The sequence below is a fragment of the Rhineura floridana genome, chromosome 6 (genome assembly GCF_030035675.1).
Source record: "Rhineura floridana isolate rRhiFlo1 chromosome 6, rRhiFlo1.hap2, whole genome shotgun sequence".
Taxonomy (NCBI): Eukaryota; Metazoa; Chordata; class Lepidosauria; order Squamata; family Rhineuridae; genus Rhineura; species Rhineura floridana.
In genome coordinates, this window is record NC_084485.1 from 54,195,452 (window position 1) to 54,214,354 (window position 18,903).

General features: G+C 40.9%; 1 protein-coding gene across 1 annotated transcript in view; it reads right to left on the reverse strand.

Annotated features, from left to right (window-relative positions):
- Positions 1–18,903, reverse strand: part of SYCP1 (synaptonemal complex protein 1) — a 105,795-nt gene that overhangs the window by 81,524 nt on the left and 5,368 nt on the right. The window contains exons 3-4 of the mRNA XM_061630603.1: positions 8,395–8,473; positions 6,039–6,085 (exon numbers count right to left, since the gene is read on the reverse strand). Of these exons, the coding sequence (XP_061486587.1) occupies positions 6,039–6,085; positions 8,395–8,473 (126 nt within the window). The remainder of the gene's footprint in view (positions 1–6,038; positions 6,086–8,394; positions 8,474–18,903) is intronic.

Below are 18,903 nucleotides of genomic sequence, written 5' to 3' on the forward strand. Positions count from 1 at the left end.
ACACCTGAGTGAATCAGCTGTGTCTGCTCAAACGCCAAACCATCAGCCAGTCAGGATCCAGATGCCAGATCAGTCCCTGTAACAGAAGATCCGGCCTCATTGGCAGCCTCCAAGGATCTGTGACTGATAGGGAGAGAAGATGAGAACCACAGGCAGCACGGCCAATATGGGGCTAGTAGAACCAACTGAGCACGTTAGCACTGAAGCTTCCTCAGTGTTCTGCCTAGCAGGGGAATGGGGGGGGGACTGTGATGTTCCTGTATTAATGTAAATATGGTAAGTGCTGTTTGTATAGAAGATACATGGTAAGTGGAATGAAAGAGGAGGGGGGAGTAGATGAGCAGTAGAATGCTGGATGATTGGCTGAACGTTTGAATGGCTGAGAGTATAAATGGAAGAATGACAGTTGAATCTGGGTGGGTTGTTTTGGTGGTGTTTGGAGGTGGGTTGTTTTGGTGGTGTTTGGAGGTGGGTTGTTTTGGTGGTGTTTGGAGGTGGGTGTTAGGTGGTGGATGTCAGGAGAGTGTGGAGAAAGAGGGAGTGGGAGTTCTAGTTAATGATAAGTCAAGTATCACAGGAATAGATGAAACCATATGCTTAAGAAACCATATGCTTAAGTACCATTAGAAAAGTAATCTTGTTATTTCTGTTATTTAATAAATACTATTTTGGTTTACCGAAGGCCTGATCCTTGGCTGGGGTTTCACAGACCAGAAGGGAGGGTAAGGTAATTACCAAGGCTGAAGGGCAACAGTAACAAATGGTGGCAGCAGTGAAGAGGAGAATAATAACATTACAAGTATCCAGAGCAACCCCGAGTTATGAGTTATCTGCATTGATACAAGGAGGTTGGGAACAGCCTAAGCACGGAGTCACAAAAGTAACCAGACAGAGAGAGGCTCAGGCAAAGTCTCTGGGAACATTGGTTATAGGACATGACTGGTGGTGCTGCCTAGCAGGGGGATCTAGTGAGATCTGTGCTAGAGCGGAGAGAGAAACCATAAAAAAGGACAATCCGGACTGGTGGAGTCCCTGGTGGTGCCTAGTGAAAGGTAGTAGCCACAAGCAGATAGGAACCTGACAGGGAGAGCCAGGGAAGGGCATCACAGGGACATGTATAGGAGACCGTCTGGCCAAGGAGTCAGAAGAATACCCACGGACTCAGCCTTTGCCTCTAGATACCTTGAGAAAAAACAGGGAAGCTGAGTTGTGGCTCAAAGCAAACAGATCCACAGTCAGAGTGCCAAAGTGGTGTTGGAGAAGGAGAAACACTGCCAGATGTAGCCTCCACTCCCTCAGAATCACTTGCTGCCTGCTGAGCCAGTTTGCAGTGACATTCAGAACCCTGCTGAGGTGTTCTGCCCTCAAGGACAGCAGGTGTGTCTCAGCCCAATTAAATATGAGTGGCCTCCGTCTGAAGGGTCTGAGACATGGTGCCCCCTTGCCAGTTCAAATGTGATTTCACACAGGTGTTGTCTGTTCGGATCAGGACATGGGTCAGATAAAGCATTGACTGGAAGCGACAAAGGGCCAGATGAACCACCCTCAACTCCAGCCAGTTTATGCTGTGACCCTTTCTATGATGCGGACCAGGTACCTTGCGTGAAATGGGAGTTGCCATGGGGGCCCCAGCCAATCAAACTGGCATCCTTTGTAATTACAGTCCTGTCTGGCTCTCTGAATGGAGAGCCCTTCTGAAGATTCTGAGTTGAAGACCACCACCACAAGGAAGACCACAGTGAGGAGGAAAGACGAAGCTCCCGGCGCTTGGAATTGGCAATATCCAACTAAAGAGGCAATAAGGCCCATTGGAGTGGACGACTATGAGGTTGAGCCCAAGGAGCAATATGAATAGTTGATACGAACATGCCCAGGGCTTTCGCCAGTAACATAGCATCGACCACCAAGCAGTGCATCAGGAGCCATGCCATGTCTTTGATCGCTGAGATCCGCTCTGGTGATAGGAAGACCAGAATGGTTCCTAGGTGCTGAAGTCATTCAGTAGGTTGACTAAAAGCCCATGGTCCTTCAGGGCTGCAAGAGTGTGACGAACATGCATTAAAGCCTGATCCATGGATTCGGCCCAGACCAGTAGGTCATTCAGATATGGATAAATGTGGATACCCTGGAGGTGGGCAACCAGGGTGACCATCACCTTTGTGAACACTCTCGGAGCCGATGAGAGACTGAACAGCAGGGCCCAGTATTGGCAATGGTGCTGGCCAAACGCAAACCTCAGAAAGAATCTCTAGGCAGGGCAGATTGGAACATGGAGATACGCCTCCTTAAGACTGATGGATGCCAGCAAGTCCCCCTTCTTAATGGCCTCTATGATCAAGGCTAGGGACTCCATTTTGAAGCAACGATATCTCACAAACTTGAGATCTAGAACAGCCCCCAGTGAAAGATCTGTCTTGGGGACTGCAAACAGAATGGAGTAGACCCCCTTGCTGGGAGGAAGGGTGGGATATAAATTAAATAATTGATTGATTGATTAATTAATTATGTTCAGTTAGCGACACTGGTTCTATGGCCACTATGTCCTGATGATGCCATATGGCTTCCTCCATTACCATCCATCTCCCCAAAGAATACGATGGAGGGTAGGAGAGAAACCTGTCTGGGGATAGTAGCCAAACCTCTATTGGTAGCCGTAAGATATGAGGTCTCTTATCCAAGAATCCATAGTTATGCACTGCCAATCTTCTGCAAAGTGGAGTAATCTGCCTCTGACAGGAATGGTGTCAGTATTGCCTCTGTTGATGACCCCCCCTTCCAGAAAAAGAGGAAGAGGGACCTGTCCTGTCCTGGTATTGAGAACAACCCTGGAAGGGCTGCTTGGACCAAGAGCCTTCGGAGAATTGAAAATCGTGGCCCCTCCCCCCAAGCCATGTTCCTCAAAATGGCTGAAAGGAACAGTATGGGGCAAATCTTCTAGACAGCCTCCAGTCCTCTTTTTTATTTGTGGCTAAGATCGGCTTCCACTTATCCTTAGGATCCACCAATATACGTGAGATGTGAGAGCCTCTTCTTCAAATAGCATTGTACCTGTGTAAGGAGCTGTAGAGAAGTTGACTCAGGCCATAGTATCGGCTGGAGCCAGAGAGTCCTCCATGATACCATACCTGCTGACATAGCACATGCCGCAAAATATGTTGCATCCAGGGTGGCATTGGCCACTAAAGCTTCCAACTTGTGGAGCTTCACCAGAGCCCTGATCTTGGCAGGATCGGGATTGGGGTCATCCAGGAGCTCATCCAACCACACATGGCAGCTCTAGTGAATATGGACGCTGTGCAAGAAGCATAGATAGAATAGGCTGTTCCATCATGGTTCTTACGAAGTGCAAAATCCAGTCTCCGTTCAGACAGATCCTTGAATTGGGAGTCCCCTTCTTTTGAAAGAAGAAACTTTGTAACCAAATATGAACTTGGCTTGTCCACTGCCGGAATCTTCAGACGATTCATAAAGTCTGTAGCCAAGGAATAATGTTTATTAACCAAGGCTGAATCCCATCTGGCATGCAGAGGGCAAGCTCATTCCTCCTTTGCCAATCTATTGAGGGAGTCCAGAACAGGAATAATGTACCACAGACTTTGGAGTTTTCAGAACCTTGGCACCCTTAACTAGAGGAGGCATAGGTTCAGACAGAGCAGATTGGAGGCCCAAGGTTTCCAGCGTCCTGTGAAAGAGTGGTAAAAAATTGCCTGAGTCAAAAAGATGGTGAGAGGCATCCTCCTCCATCTCTGATTCACCACTCCAACCATCCCCCTCAGCCTCAGGTGGAATGGAGGGGTCCACTGGATCTGCCACATTGCCTATAGCTTTGCCTCTGGCAACATCAAAGGGGTTCGGAGACACCGCTTGACCTTCATCTGAATGGCAGTGAAGACTAGTGGTTCTGGTGTGAAGTTGCGCTTTTGGGCAGGACCCGAGAACTTGGAAAGGACTGGACCTGCGGCTGCACCGGCAGTTGAACTTGCGACAGGGAGCTCAGCAATGCATCTTTCAGTTGAGAAACAAATTCAGAAGTCAACTGCAACCCAAGCAAAGGTACTTGTGTGGTCGGCAGAGAGCCAAGTTGTGAATCCATAGTCATTAGATATACCTGTTGAGGTAGTGACGTGACAGCAGCATCAAATTGGCAAGTGGGAGCTGAGGAGGGCCCCAACATGGCAGTGCAGGGGACTGAGCCCTAGCCTCGGGGATGGACTGACTGGCAGTAGAGGGCAAAACCAGTGACTGGCAAACTGGCAGTATACTGCACAGGAGGCTAGTGAGCAATGAAGGGCTGAACTGGAAAACCATCTAAGTCCTCATCTGATGACACAGCTGGAGAGTGAAATAGGGCTGCTAGTCTCTCCTGACCTGTAACAGAGACCTCCAAATGAGTCTCATCCACAGCAATAGCGGCCATAGCAGGAGACGCTTCCAGCAAGCTTGGAAGAGACAGATACCATGCCCGGCTGGCAGCCAGCTGAGTAGAGGAGTGATTGGTTTTGGCAACAGCCTTAGAATGGTGCTTGGAGGCCTTCCACTTTGGTGCCTTAGACTTCATAGTGGATTGAGATGTTGTGGCAGAAAAGCAATGCTGTTATGCATCAGAGGGCTGGTCAAGAGAACCCACAATTGGTGCTGGACCTGCCATGGCATACACACCCACAGTAGAGGGGTGCAATACTTGAAGCCCAACACACGCACTAGAAGAAGGGTGAGGTGAATCCAATGTTGAGACACACATGGTAGAGGGGTGTGGAGATTTGGGGGCCCAGGCACATGCACACAATGAAGGGGTGCGGTACAGCCCTGATTGTGGGTCAAAGACAGTTGTTGTGCTTCTCTCTCTCTCTCTCTCTCTCTCTCTCTCTCTCTCTCTCTCTCTCTCTTTAAAATATAACCTATACCCTCCCTGCCTTCAGTCTGAAGTAAGGGGAGGGCAGAAGATGGACACGATAACAAGAGTTGAAGGAAAAAAGAAACAGAAAGGAGCTAGCAAAACTTACGAGGAAACAAAAAGGCCAGGAAAATGTGAGCAAAATGGTGGGCGGGAAGAAAGGGAGCAAGCACTAGCAAAATGGTGGCCAGGAAAAAAGGGCAGCCAGGAAAAAAGGGTGGGAAAGGCCCAATAGCCCAGAGGTGCAGCCTCAAACTCCGAGGGGAAAGAGGAACACCAGCCAGCAGGGCATCTTAAGAGGATCGCCTCTACCCCAGCCAGAAATGGAGCTGCAAGGTGGAGGCAAAACAGAGATGCCCACCACCCTTCGGCAAAATTGGAAGAGGCATGAGTAAGCGCCACCACCCCCAGCGATCGGCCAGAACCACAGCCACAAGCTGCAGTGAAAGGAAAGGTGCTAGCAAGTGCCGCCGCCCCACAACCAGCTGGAGCCACAGCCAAGAGCTTTTGCAGGGAGAGATCCAGGGAAAGGTCAATAAGGACCATCATGACTGCAGCCGCGAGTCCCGCAAGGTAAGAGAGCCAGGTCTGGGATCAAGCCAGGAGACCCGCGGGGCTGCAGCTACAAGCCCCGCAAGCCAGGTCTGGGATAAAGCAGGGAGATCTGTGGGGCTACAGCCGCGAGCCCCACGAAGGAAGTGGAGACAGCTGGGGGTTCACTGCTGGAGCTGGGAAACTGTCAGGGCTTCAGCAGAGCCCAATGGAAAGAAAAAATTGCCTACACAAAACAAAAACAAAACACTCTCTCAACATTCCTCACACTACACACTCCCAACACACAATCCTAAGCATGCAGACCAAAACTCACTAGAGTAAAGAAAAGGATAAAGAGAACAGCCTCAGACACAGGCAAGAATGAACTGGACTGAAACCGGAAGGAGCACCTCAGGTCTTGACTAGGAGGTATAATAGGAGGTGCTATATCCCATGTGATGGCATGTTACCTGGGGAAAAACACTCTGTCAGCTCCGTGAAAGAAGTGGAAATGAAAAATTAGAGTGAAACTAGTGTAATCCAAGCACATTCAAATAATTCTAAAAACAGATTTTTACTGTACGCTATACAGAATGTATATTTAACTCACCTCCTGATCTATCTTAGAGACAAGTTTTACTTTCGGTGAAACTGGTTCTGAAAAATATTATATTTAATATTTGATTATTTTAATATGCATATTTTTTTAAAAACACAAAGGTTTTGAAATCAGTAGGAAGTTAAACGTTATAATAAAAATACAAGTGAATAAAGAATTAACTCTTATCATGCTGCCATGTGTTAATCTTACTAGTATGCATATATTTTCCCAAATAACATAGCTACAAACAGAAAATAGAATAAATATGTTGGATTCTGACTTATCAAAATTAGAACAGAAAATCAATCAACTGGATATACAGCAGAGTGCAATTTTAATTCAAGCAACATAACTTTAAATACTGTAGAAGTCCTCAGAGATTAACTCAGAAGAAACTTGCTCCAAATCTCCAGGGCCTGATAAACTGCACCCTAGAGTATTGAAGGAACTGGCTGAAGAACTCTCAGAACTGCTGTCTATCTTTGAGAAATCATGGAGGACTGGCGAAGTGCTGGATGACTGGAGAAGAGCTAATGCTGTCCCTATCTTCAAAAAGGACAAGAAGGAGGAACCAGGGAACTACACACCAGTCAGCCTAACATCAATCCCTGGAAAAACTCTGGAGCAGATTATAAAGCAGTCACTCTGTAAGCACCTTGAAAACAATGCAGTGATTACTAGGAGCCAACATGGATTTATGAAGAACAAATCCTGCCAAACTAATCTTATCTCATTTTCTGATCGGGTAACCTCCCTTGTAGACTGTGGGAATGCTATGGACATAATATATCTCGATTTCAGCAAAGATTTTGACAAAGTGCCCCATGATATTCTGATTAGCAAGCTAGCTAAATGTGGGCTGGATGGAACAACTATCAGGTGGATCCACAGTTGGCTCCAGAATCATACTCAAAGAGTGCTTATCAATGGTTCCTTCTCAAACTGGGCGGAAGTAACGACTGGGGTACCACAGGGCTCAATCTTGGGCCCAATGCTCTTCAACATTTTTATTAACGACTTGGATGAGGAGGTACATAGCACGCTTATCAAATTTGTAGATGATACAAAATTGGGAGCATAGCTAATACCGTGGAAGACAGAAACAAAATTCAAAGGAACCTTGATAGGCTGGAGCATTGGGCTGAAAGCAACAGAATGAAATTTAACAGCAATAAGTGTAAAGTTCTACACTTAGGAAATCCAAAGTTCTACACTTAGGAAAAAGAAAACAAATGCACAGTTATAAGATGGGAGATACTTGTCTCAGCAATATGACATTTGAAAAGGATCTTGGAATTGTCATTGATCACAAGCTGAATATGAGCCAACAGTATGATGTGGCTGCAAAAAAGGCAAATGCTATATTAGGCTGCATTAACAGAAGTATCATTTCCAAATCGCGTGAGGTACTAGTTCCCCTCTATTCAGCACTGATTAGGCCTCATCTTGAATACTGTGTCCAGTTCTGGTCTCCACACTTCAAGAAGGATGCAGACAAACTGGAACAGGTTCAGAGGAGGGCAACAAGGATGATCAGGGGACTGGAAACCAAGCCCTATTAGGAGAGACTGAAAGAACTGGGCATGTTTAGCCTAGAGAAGAGAAGACTGAGGGGAGATATGATAGCACTCTTCAAGTACATGAAAGGTTGTCACATAGAGGAGGGCCAGGATCTCTTCTCGATCGTCCCAGAATGCGGGACACGGAATAATGGGCTCAAGCTGCAGGAAGCCAGATTTCAACTAGATATAAGGAAAAACTTCCTAACTGTTAGAACCATACAATGGAACCAATTACCTAGAGAGGTAGTGGGCTCTCCGACACTGGAAGCATTCAAGAGGCAGCTGGACAGCCATCTGTTGGAAATACTTTGATTTGGATTCCTGCATTGAGCAGGGGGTTGGACTTGTTGGCAGTAACAGAGCCAGCAGTTTGCCTCACAAAGTGGGAAGTAAAAGGTTAAAGAAAACCCCAGGCAGAGCCAGGGAGATAACGGAGCTCATGTTGCATCAATCACGCAGCTGAAGCCACTAATCTCCTAAATGAGCTCAAGGTCTATAAAACCGCAGGGGGAGAATGCGAAAGGTGTGGGAGGAATGGCTAGGAGTTATTGTGAGCGGAAAAGCTGTTGGAGTGAGCTCCTGTTGCGTGTTACCTGTTTGCCGAAGAAACAAGTAAAGTATTCTCTGCACCTAAACTGCTGTCCGTTCTTATTGCCTTCCTTGTGACTCTTGCACCAGCACACAGCTTCCAACAGGACTTGATGGCCTTATAGGCCCTTTCCAACTCTACTATTCTATGATATCTAGTGATTACTTCAAATTACAAAATCCATTCTTTTTTTTCATTGTTGTTTTATTCTTACCTATGACTTCTGTATGTTTTGACATACTTTTCACTCCAAAAGGCAAGTTACAATCATCTTCAGTTCCCTTGCTAAAATCCTAGAAAAATCAAATATTACAGAAATAATATTTTGTAATGTGTGCACATAAACACAGTACCTAGAAATGCATATATATATCTATATATTATATAGATATAAACCCTATAAATGCATTATGCTAAAATCAATAGTAATACCACGTTAAGTTAAAAAAAAGCAAATAAAACGTACCGTATATTCTGGCGTATAAGATGACTTTTTAACCCAGGAAAATCTTCTCAAAAGTTGGGGGTTGTCTTATACGCCCAGTCGTCTTATACGCCGGAATATACAGTAGTTATTTCGCAAGAGTGGGCATTGCTGGACTATAAATTTAAATGGAGCCGCAGCCGCAGGCTTCAATGGTCGTCGTGGCGTAATTAACTGCCGCGGAGAAAGCCGGAGGGGGAGGCAGAGCAAGGGAAAGAGCCACAGCCGCAGGCTCTGGGGCCGCCAAAATAGGCGGCGATAAAAGGGAGACAGCGAGGCGACGCGAGGCAGAGAGCTGCGATCAGAAGCTCTCGATTAGACTTGCGGCCGCCTGCTGAGCGAGGGAGAGTCACAGCCGCGGTCTCCCGGAATCGCCGTTAGGATCAGCAGAGAGCAGCAGCTCCTGCGAGGCTAAACGAGGGCAGAGGAGTGCCGCTGGGCGAGAAGGAAAGCCGTAAGCTCCCTTAACAAAAGGAGACTAAGGCAGCCGCCTTAGAGAGAGAGAACCGCAGCCGCGGTATCTCTGGGAGCCGTAGGCTAAAGTTCTGGGGGAAAGGATCAGGGAAGGGAGGGATTCCCCAGGAACAACGAGACAAACAATGTCAAACACAAGACAGAGGGAAGGAAGAAACGTAGGATAGACAGATAACAAAACCTTCACACTCTGGGAAACGAATACACAAACAAAAAACAAGAAACTTAGCTACGCTATCTGGAATAACAAACTTGTTCGATACAAAGGCAAGAATGGCATGTCATAAGCAGGGGTAGTCTTATACGGCAAGTATATCCCAAACTCTATATTTTAACTGGAAAAGTTGGGGGTCGTCTTATACGCCCAGTCGTCTTATATGCTGGAATATACGGTATATGTTTACAGACAACTTGAAAGATATTTTATCAGGATCATATATCATAAACATACCTTAATAATTCTCCTCTAGGAGGCACACCTTAACATGGTGAGAGAGTTTGAGAGACCAAGAGGCTAGACTCCTAGCAGGAGCACCCAAGGCAGAATGGTCAAAGCTGAAACACCAGCTAAGATGCATTCAAACTCAGAGGAAGGCAATGGTAAACCACCTCTGAATACCTCTTACCATGAAAACCCTATGAACAAAGTATCCAAAATGCAACACAAGATACTGCTGGAAGTTGAGACCAGGTCAGAAGGCACTCACCAAGCTACTGGGGAAGAAAAACGGACAAGTACAAGTAGCGCTGTGACTAATGACGCCACTGGGTCAAAGCCAAATGGAAGCCCAGAGGCTGATGCGCACAGATGCAAAATGAGAGTCTGGAGTTGTACTACCTACACAATAGGAACATGTGAGAAGCGACTTCCCGGAAGGAGTGCTGGCTGGTAGTTGTCTCTGAGTGAGCTCTATCTCAGAGGAAGCTTATTTCAGTTAAAAGCCAGTCAAGAGGAATTTTTGACTGGCGTAAATGTTCTCCAAGATAAAAGGGGAACCGAAGAGATTATCCACGGAACTTCGTTGAGCTGTAGATTGCTAGATTTGATCAGGAATCCCCCTGAGATAAGAAGGCATATCTAGCTGCGGAAGACGGAGTCTGGATTTCTAACAAGCTGTGCTGAAAGTAAGCGAGACGTTGTTTCTTTCTCTTTTAAAAACGTTTTTAATGAGCTAGCCTCCCTCTGTCTAAATCTTATCAATTGACTTAAATTACTATCGTAAAAGAGACTTGTTTACGAATCAGCAACTCAGAAACTTGGGTGAGTCACACTTTTTTCGCTTTATATAAAGTTAAGGAAGAAGAGAGCAATTCAAAGAACCTGTTTTATTTTTTTTATGACAAAAAGCTGGCTTAAATCTGGAATTACAAAGATCAAAACGGATAAGAGGCAACTTATTAGATAAGATGATTTGATTATTTGAAGGAATATCTGAGACTATTTTTTTATTCCTTTTTATTTTGGATTTTTTTTTTTTGAACGAATCTGCTGTTCGTGTATGTTCCTAACTGCTGGATGCTGAGAATTGGATTTGTTTTACATTCCTGAATGTGCTGGAGATAAGAACCGTGTTGGTTAAGATCATATTAACAGGCCTGGAATATTAACTCTTTTGTTGCTGGGAGAAAAAAAGAAACAGTTTGCCACTAAGTTTGGGAACATTGGCCAATAATAGAAAAGTTTTTTTTTTTTTTCCAAGAATGACAGCCAGGAAAGCAGCCAAAGTTTTAGAGCGAAGAGGTTCAACTGATACACAGGAAGGGATAGACATGTTCCAGAAAATTATGGAGGGGTTTAATGATTTTAAACAAGAGATGAAACAAGAGATGAAACAGGACAGACAACAATTTAAAGATGAATTTCGCAATATGAAAAAGGATTTTAAAGATTTACAAGATCATATCAAAACAGAAGTGGGTGAGATTAAAAATAACATTGGGCAATTAACACAGGATTTAAAAAATGTTAAAGATAAGGTGCAAACCTTAGAGAATAGAATAGATACTACAAATGTGGAATTGGAAAAAAATTTGGACTATATTGCTGTTATGGAACTTAGAGATAAAGAATATTGCTTGAGATTCCGTGCAATTCCTGAGGAAACAGGTGAAGATATCAGAGAGAAAATTGTTAATGCCTTGGTAAAATCCTTGGATTGGAACAAAGATCGGATGGAATTTGAAATAGATAAAGTTTATAGAATTAATTCCAGATATGCAACAATGAAAAAAATCCCGAGATGTGCTTGTTTATTTTCTAAAAAAGAGGACCAGAGATATGGTTTTGCAACATCATTTTAACAATGTCTTCAAAATTGACGGTAAAGAAATACAGGTGATGAAGGAAATTCCTATTAGACTTCTACGTAAGAGAAAATACGCTTTCTTCACAGAAAAACTTAATGTAAAATTCAATTTAGATGGGATGTTCCAGAGGGAGTGATTTTTACATTTAGACAACAGAAGTATTGATTAAATACTGTTCAAAAAGCAAGGGATTTCTTGAGAAAAGCTTCAAAAGACATGGAAGAAGATAAACTCAAAGACATGGACATAATTCCTGGGAAACAAAGTCAACAGAAACAGGTAGAGGAAGAAAAGGATGATGATGAATCAAAGAGAGCAACAGGTACGGATTTTTCTAAAATACATGCTTAAAAATGGATTACAAATATCTAACTTGGAATATAAATGGAGCTAATTCGTCGCAGCAGAGAAGGAAAGTATTTCATTATTTGAAAAAATTAAAATTGGATATAATTTGTTTACAAGAAACTCACATTAAGAAGAAAGACTCTAAATATTTAATCTGTAAAAATTTGGGTGAAGAATTTATTTCGGCAGGATCCAAAAAAAAAAATGGTGTGGTTCTTTATATTAACTCACAATTGTCTCCTAAATTGATATTATTGGATGATAGTGGCAGATTTGTGGGAGTTGAAATCACCATACAGGGTACAAAAATCTTGATAGTGGGCATTTATGCTCCCAATGAAGATAAAACAAGGTTTTATACAGGACTTATGGAAAAATTATCAGAGTTTGCATATGATCATTGGTGTGTCATGGGTGATTGGAATGGGGTAATTTCACCAAAAATGGATAGACTTTCTGAGAAAAATATTAAAGAGACACAGGGCGAATTGCCGAAGATCTGCTTCGAATTGATGGAAAATTTAGAATTGGTGGATGCTTGGAGATATATAAATGACAATGCAAAGGAATTTACTTACTTTTCAGAAAGACATAAAACATTTTCGAGGATTGATATGATTTGGATGTCTAAACTTCCAAGATGGATGTATTACCAAAAACTTTTTCGGATCACAATCCAGTGATATTGACTTTTAAAAAAAAAAATCTTGGATTTAGATGGAGACTAAATGAATCTTTATTACAGAATGATAAAATAGTGCAGGAATGTAAGAAGAAATTAAAAGAGTTTTTTGAACACAATTTACATAAAGGAACAGATGAAAATATTGTTTGGGATACAAGTAAAGCATTTATGAGGGGATATTTTATTAAATGTAACTCTGAATTAAAAAAGAAGAAACAACAGAAAATGCAATTGATCTTGGAAGAAATAAAACAAAAAGAGGAAGAATTGAAAAAGAATCCAACTAAAGCTTCTACTGTAAATCAAATTAAAATGTTACAGAAACAAGTGTCAATGTTGACAGTTAGAGAAATTGAAAGGAAATTAAACTTTGCTAAACAAAGGACTTTTGAATTTGCAAATAAACCGGGGAAATTGCTAGCATATAAATTAAGAAAAGAACGACAAAAAAATCTTATTTTAAAGATACAAGAAGGAAATGAGATGTTGACAGACAATGTAAAAATCCAAAGAGTTTTCCATCAATATAATTCAACTTTGTACAAGTGTCAGGAAATTCCCTCAGAAAAAATAGAAGAGTATATATCTAAACAGAATTTGCCTAAAATTACAGATTTTCAGAGACAAGCTATTAATGGTCCTATTACGTCAAGAGAAATATCTGAGGCTATTAAGTAAAATTAAATTAGGAAAGGCGCCAGGACCGGATGGACTATCAGCAATGTATTACAAATGCTTGGAGGAGGAACTTTTATTACCTTTACAGTATACAATGAATTCTATTTTACAAGAGGGGAAGATACCGGATAGTTGGAAAAATGCCAATATAACATTAATACCTAAAGAGGAGCAGGATCTAACCAAAACAAAAAATTATCGGCCAATATCTTTATTGAATAATGACTATAAAATTTTTACAATGATTTTGGCTGAAAGAATGAAAATAATATTGCAACAATTTATTCAGGAAGATCAAGCGGGGTTTTTACCTAAAAGACAATTACGTGATAACGTCAGGAATGTTTTGAATGTGTTGGAATATCTAGAACAACGAAATGACATACAAGCAGCTTTGATTTTCTTAGATGCTGAGAAAGCATTTGATAATTTGAATTGGAAATTTATGTTTAAGGTTCTAGAGCAAATGGACTTTGGAGATAATTTTATAAAATGGATCAGATCGATTTATACATCACAGAAGGCACAGATAATTGTCAATGGGGATTTAACGGACTCATGTGAAATACAAAAGGGTACAAGACAGGGATGTCCATTGTCCCCTCTTTTATTTATTCTGGTTCTAGAAGTGCTGCTTAGAGACATAAGGCAAGACAAAAGGATTTCGGGAATAAAGATAAAAAAAGAGGAATATAAATTGAGAGCATTTGCTGACGACTTGATAATTGTATTAGAAAATCCCTTGGAAGGAATCAAAGTATTGATGGATAAACTAGAAGAATTTGGACCATTAGCAGGATTTAAGATCAATAACCAAAAAATGAAGATGTTGGTGAAAAATTTATCTTTAAAAGATCAAAAAGAGTTAATGGAGAAGATAGATTTTAAAATAGAAGAAAAGGTGAAATATTTAGGTATCATTATGACAAATAAAAATTCAAAGTTGTTTCATAATAATTATGAAAAATTATGGACAGAGATTAAGAAAGATTTGTTAAAATGGGATAAATTACAGTTGTCATTAATGGGTAGAATATCTGTAATAAAAATGAATGTATTGCCGAGAATGATGTTTGTATTTCAAACAATACTTGTCATATCCTCTGATTTACCTTTTAAACAATGGCAAAAAGATATTTCTAAATTTGTTTGGCAGGGGAAAAAACCAAGAGTTAAATTTAAATTATTACAAGACGCCAAAGAAAGAGGAGGGCTGGGATTACCAAATTTGAGACTTTATTTTGCTGCTTGTTGCTTAGTCTGGATAAAGGAATGGATTGTATTGAGGAATAAAAGATTATTGGATTTGGAGGGTCACAACCTGAAGTGGGGATGGCATGGATATCTATGGTATGATAAAGTAAAAGTTAATGTGGATTTTAATAATCATTTTATAAGACGTCCTTTGTTGAAAATATGGAATAAATACAAAACAAGGTTTTTTTTCGAAAATACCACTATGTGTTTCAAGTCAAGAAGCGTTTTATAGAAGAGAAATGGCTGGAAAAGAGAAATGGTTAACTTACCAAGAACTATTAGAAAATGTGCATGGAGAATATATAATGAAAGAGAGAGAACAACTAATAAAGGAAGGATATAGTTCACAATGGTTTGCCTATTTACAATTGTTAGAAAGATACAAAATGGACAAGAAAATGTATGGGTTTGAAATAAATAAATCTGATTTTGAAATAGGTTTGTGTACAAATGATGAATGTATAATTGCAAAAATGTATAAATTTTTATTGAAAATGGACATGGAAGAAGAACAAGTAAAAGAGTGTATGGTTAAGTGGGCAAAAAATTTTGGTTATAATTTACAAATGGATCAATGGGAAAATATGTGGAAAAAAGTTTTGAAATTTACATTATGCTATAATCTTAAAGAAAAATTTTATAAAATGATGTATCCTTGGTATATGACTCCAGAAAAGTTGTCAAAAATGTATAGTAATGTTTCTAATGTATGCTGGAAATGTAAACAACAAGAAGGATCTTTTTATCATATGTGGTGGTCGTGTAAACAGGCAAAATTATTTTGGGCACAGATAGGTAGGATGATGCAAAAAATCTTAAAGATAAATATTCAGTCAAAGCCAGAATTTTTTTTATTGGGTTTTATGGATAAACAAAAGGAAAAGAAATATGGAAGAATAATATTATATATGATCACGGCAGCAAGATTATTATATGCACAAAAGTGGAAAATGGAATCGATACCAATGGAAGAATGGCTATTGAAATTAATGGACTTAGTTGAGATGGACAAATTGACATGCCTTCTTAGAGAAAAAACAACAGATACATTTCTTAAGGAATGGAAGCCTCTTTTGGACTTTTTGTTGAAAGAAAAAAATGAAATGATGATAATGGGATTTGACGATTAATCAAGATAGACTATGGAAAAAAGTGAATTTCGTATGTTTTAGGGGACAGGTTTGATATATATTATATACATATAGCTGATCTGTAACAAATCGGAAGTCAAGTTCTTTTTTTATTTTTGTTGTATTGTTTTTGTTGTATTTGTTTTATAAAAATTTGAATAATAAAAATTATTATAAAAAAAAAGGAACATGTGAGAAGCATGAACCAGGGAAAGTTAGAAATTGTGAAGCAAGAAATGGAACATATCAACATTACAATACTTGGCGTGAGTTAAAATGGGCAGGAATGGGACATTTTCTATTGGGCAACTACAAAATATTTTATGCAGGAAATGAGAAATTAAGAAACGGGGTTGCTTTAATAGTCAGAAATGATGTAGCAAAAGCAATTAGGAACTATAATGCAAGGTCTGAGCGAGTGATATCAATGAGATTAAATAGGAAACATATTAATATAACCATCATCCAAGTCTATGCTCCAATGGCAAACACAGAAGAGGAAAAATTGGAGAGATTTTACGCAGAAGTACAAGAGGAAATTGATCACACACCAAAACAAGAAGTGCTGATAATCATGGGGGACTGGAATGCAAAAGCAGGGAACAGAGAAAAATTAGAAATTGTGGGGAAACTGGGCTTAGGAGATAGAAGTAGAGCAGAAGAAAGACTTATTGAATTGTATGAAGCCAATAATTCTATGAAGTTTTGTTTGCAAACACATTTTTTGAGCAACCCAAAAGACATCTGTACACTTGGACATCACCAAATGGCCAATATAGGAATCACACTGAATATATAACTGGTAGCAGAAGATGGAGAAGACCAGGAGCAGACTACGATACAGTTCATGAAGTAGTAATATAAAAAATCAGAGTAAAGCTAAAGGACAACAAAGCAATCATAATGCCAAAATACAATTTAAATAACATCCCAGAAGAATATAAAGATCAAATAAGGAACTGTTGCGCTGCAGCCAACTCAGAAGGGACAGGAAGAGGGGAGGCATGAGTTTCAGGCACCTCCGCAGCCAGAAGAAGCAGAGTTGGGGATTGTTGTGTCTGAGCAGGATCGTGCGGGAGGGGGGCAGCCTGCTCTCCAGCCAGTTACCACGAGAAATGCCCTTTCCGAGGAGCCGAGCGCACCGCCCCCAGTTGATGCAGAGGACTTGTGGGGGGAAGCTTCAGAGTCAATGCCAGCTCCTCCTTTACCAAGCAGTTCCCAGGAGGATTCCAGTGTGGCACCGCACCCTGACCTCAAGCCTGTTGCTCGGGAGCAGGTGTCTTCAGATGAGCTGTTGGATGCGCGTCCCGTCTCCTCGTTCCCGTCGCCACGAGAAACGGACAGGGCAAAGACAGGAATTACGAAGGAGTCAGAGATTATGTTTGAAAACATTTCCTATATAAGCCTGCCGCTCCCAGTGGGGGGTCGTTGAGTCAACTTCCTTCACACGCTGCAGAGCATGTCTAGAGTATAGTTAGGGACTCTAGTGAGTTAGCGTAGGGTTTCCTATGAAGCGCAATGCCTTTGATGTATCCATTACTCTAATAAAATGAGATTTACTTGCACACACACTCCAGCCTCATTCTTTCGGCTCTGGACGGGACAGGAACAGATTTAAGGCTTTAAACTTAGTTGATAGAGAACCAGAAGAACTATGGAGTGAAGTCAGAGACATTATCAGGGAACAATGCAAAAAGACAATACCTCTACTTAAAAAGAGAGAAAGACCTCAATGGATGACTGACGAAACTCTGAAAATGGTTAAAGAGAGAAGCGGCACAAAAGCAAAAGGAGATAGAAACATGGTTAGAACTATAAATGCAATAATACAGGGACTAGTATGTAAGGATAAAGAGATCTATTGCAATAGCTATCTATTCTTCCAAGCTGCACAAGAAGTGTATTGGACTGTGAAAGACCAACCCAAATGGTGTTTGCATTTTGACAAATTTGTAGGGCAATACAATATCTTAGAGAGGAGGTCAGGTCTCCTGCTCCCCTGCTGCATTCACTATAGCTACCCAATTTGCCTGCTTTTTAAATTTTGATAGAAATATATGTGGGCTATAGGTACGTTCTTAAACTGCAAGGTTTTTTGCCTATTAGTGAATATACATCCCAATTGCAAAGAAAGGGGATCCCAGGGAATGCAGTAATTATCGAACTATTGCCTTAATGTCCCATGCAAGTAAAGTAATGCTCAACATTCTACAATGTTGGATTTAGAAAAGGAAGAGGTACCAGAGATCATTTCGCAAACATACGTTGGATAATGGAACAGACCAAGGAATTTCAGAAGATAATCACCCTGTGCTTAGATTACAGCAAAGATTGTGTAGATCATGAAAAACTATGGAATGTTTTAAAAGAAATGGGGGTGCCACAGCATCTGATTGTCCTGATGTGCAACCTATACTCTGGACAAGAGGCTACTGTAAGGACAGAATATGGAGAAACCGATCGGTTCCCCATCAGAAAGGGTGTGAGATAGGGGTGTATTTTATCACCCTATTGGTTTAATCTATATGCAGAACATATCATAAGGAAAGCAGGATTGGACCAAGATGAAGAAGGTGTGAAAATTGGAGGGAGAAATATCAATAATTTAAGATATGCTGACGATACCATACTACTAGCAGAAACCAATAATGATTTGAAACGAATGCTGATGAAAGTTCAAGAGGAAAGCACAAAAGTGGGACTACAGCTGAATGTCAAGAAGACTAAAGAAATGACAACACAAGATTTATGTAACTTTAAAGTTGACAATGAGGACATTGAACTTGTCAAGGATTCCAATACCTTGGCACAGTCATTAACCAAAATGGAGACAACAGTCAAGAAATCAGGCTAGGACTGGGGAGGGCAGCTATGAGAGAACTAGAAAAGGTCCTCAAATGCAAAGATGTATCACTGAACACTAAAGTCAGGATCATTCAGACCATGGTATTCCCAATCTCTATGTATGGATGTGAAAGTTGGACAATGAAAAAAGTGGGTAAGAGTAGAATCAACTCATTTGTAATGTGGTGCTGGAGGAGAGCTTTGCAGATACCACGGACCGCAAAAAATACTAATAATTGGGTGTTAGAATAAATGCAACCACAACTATCATTAGAAGTTAAAATTATGAAACTGAGACTATCACACTTTGGACACATGAGAAGACATGATTCACTAGAAAAGACAATAATGCTGGGGAAAACAGAAGGGAGTAGAAAAAGAGGAAGACCAAACAAGAGATGGATTGATTCCATAAAGGAAGCCACAGACCTGAACTTACAAGACCTGAACAGGGTGGTTAATAATAGATGCTATTGGAGGTTACTGATTCATAGGGTCGCCATAAGTCATAATCAA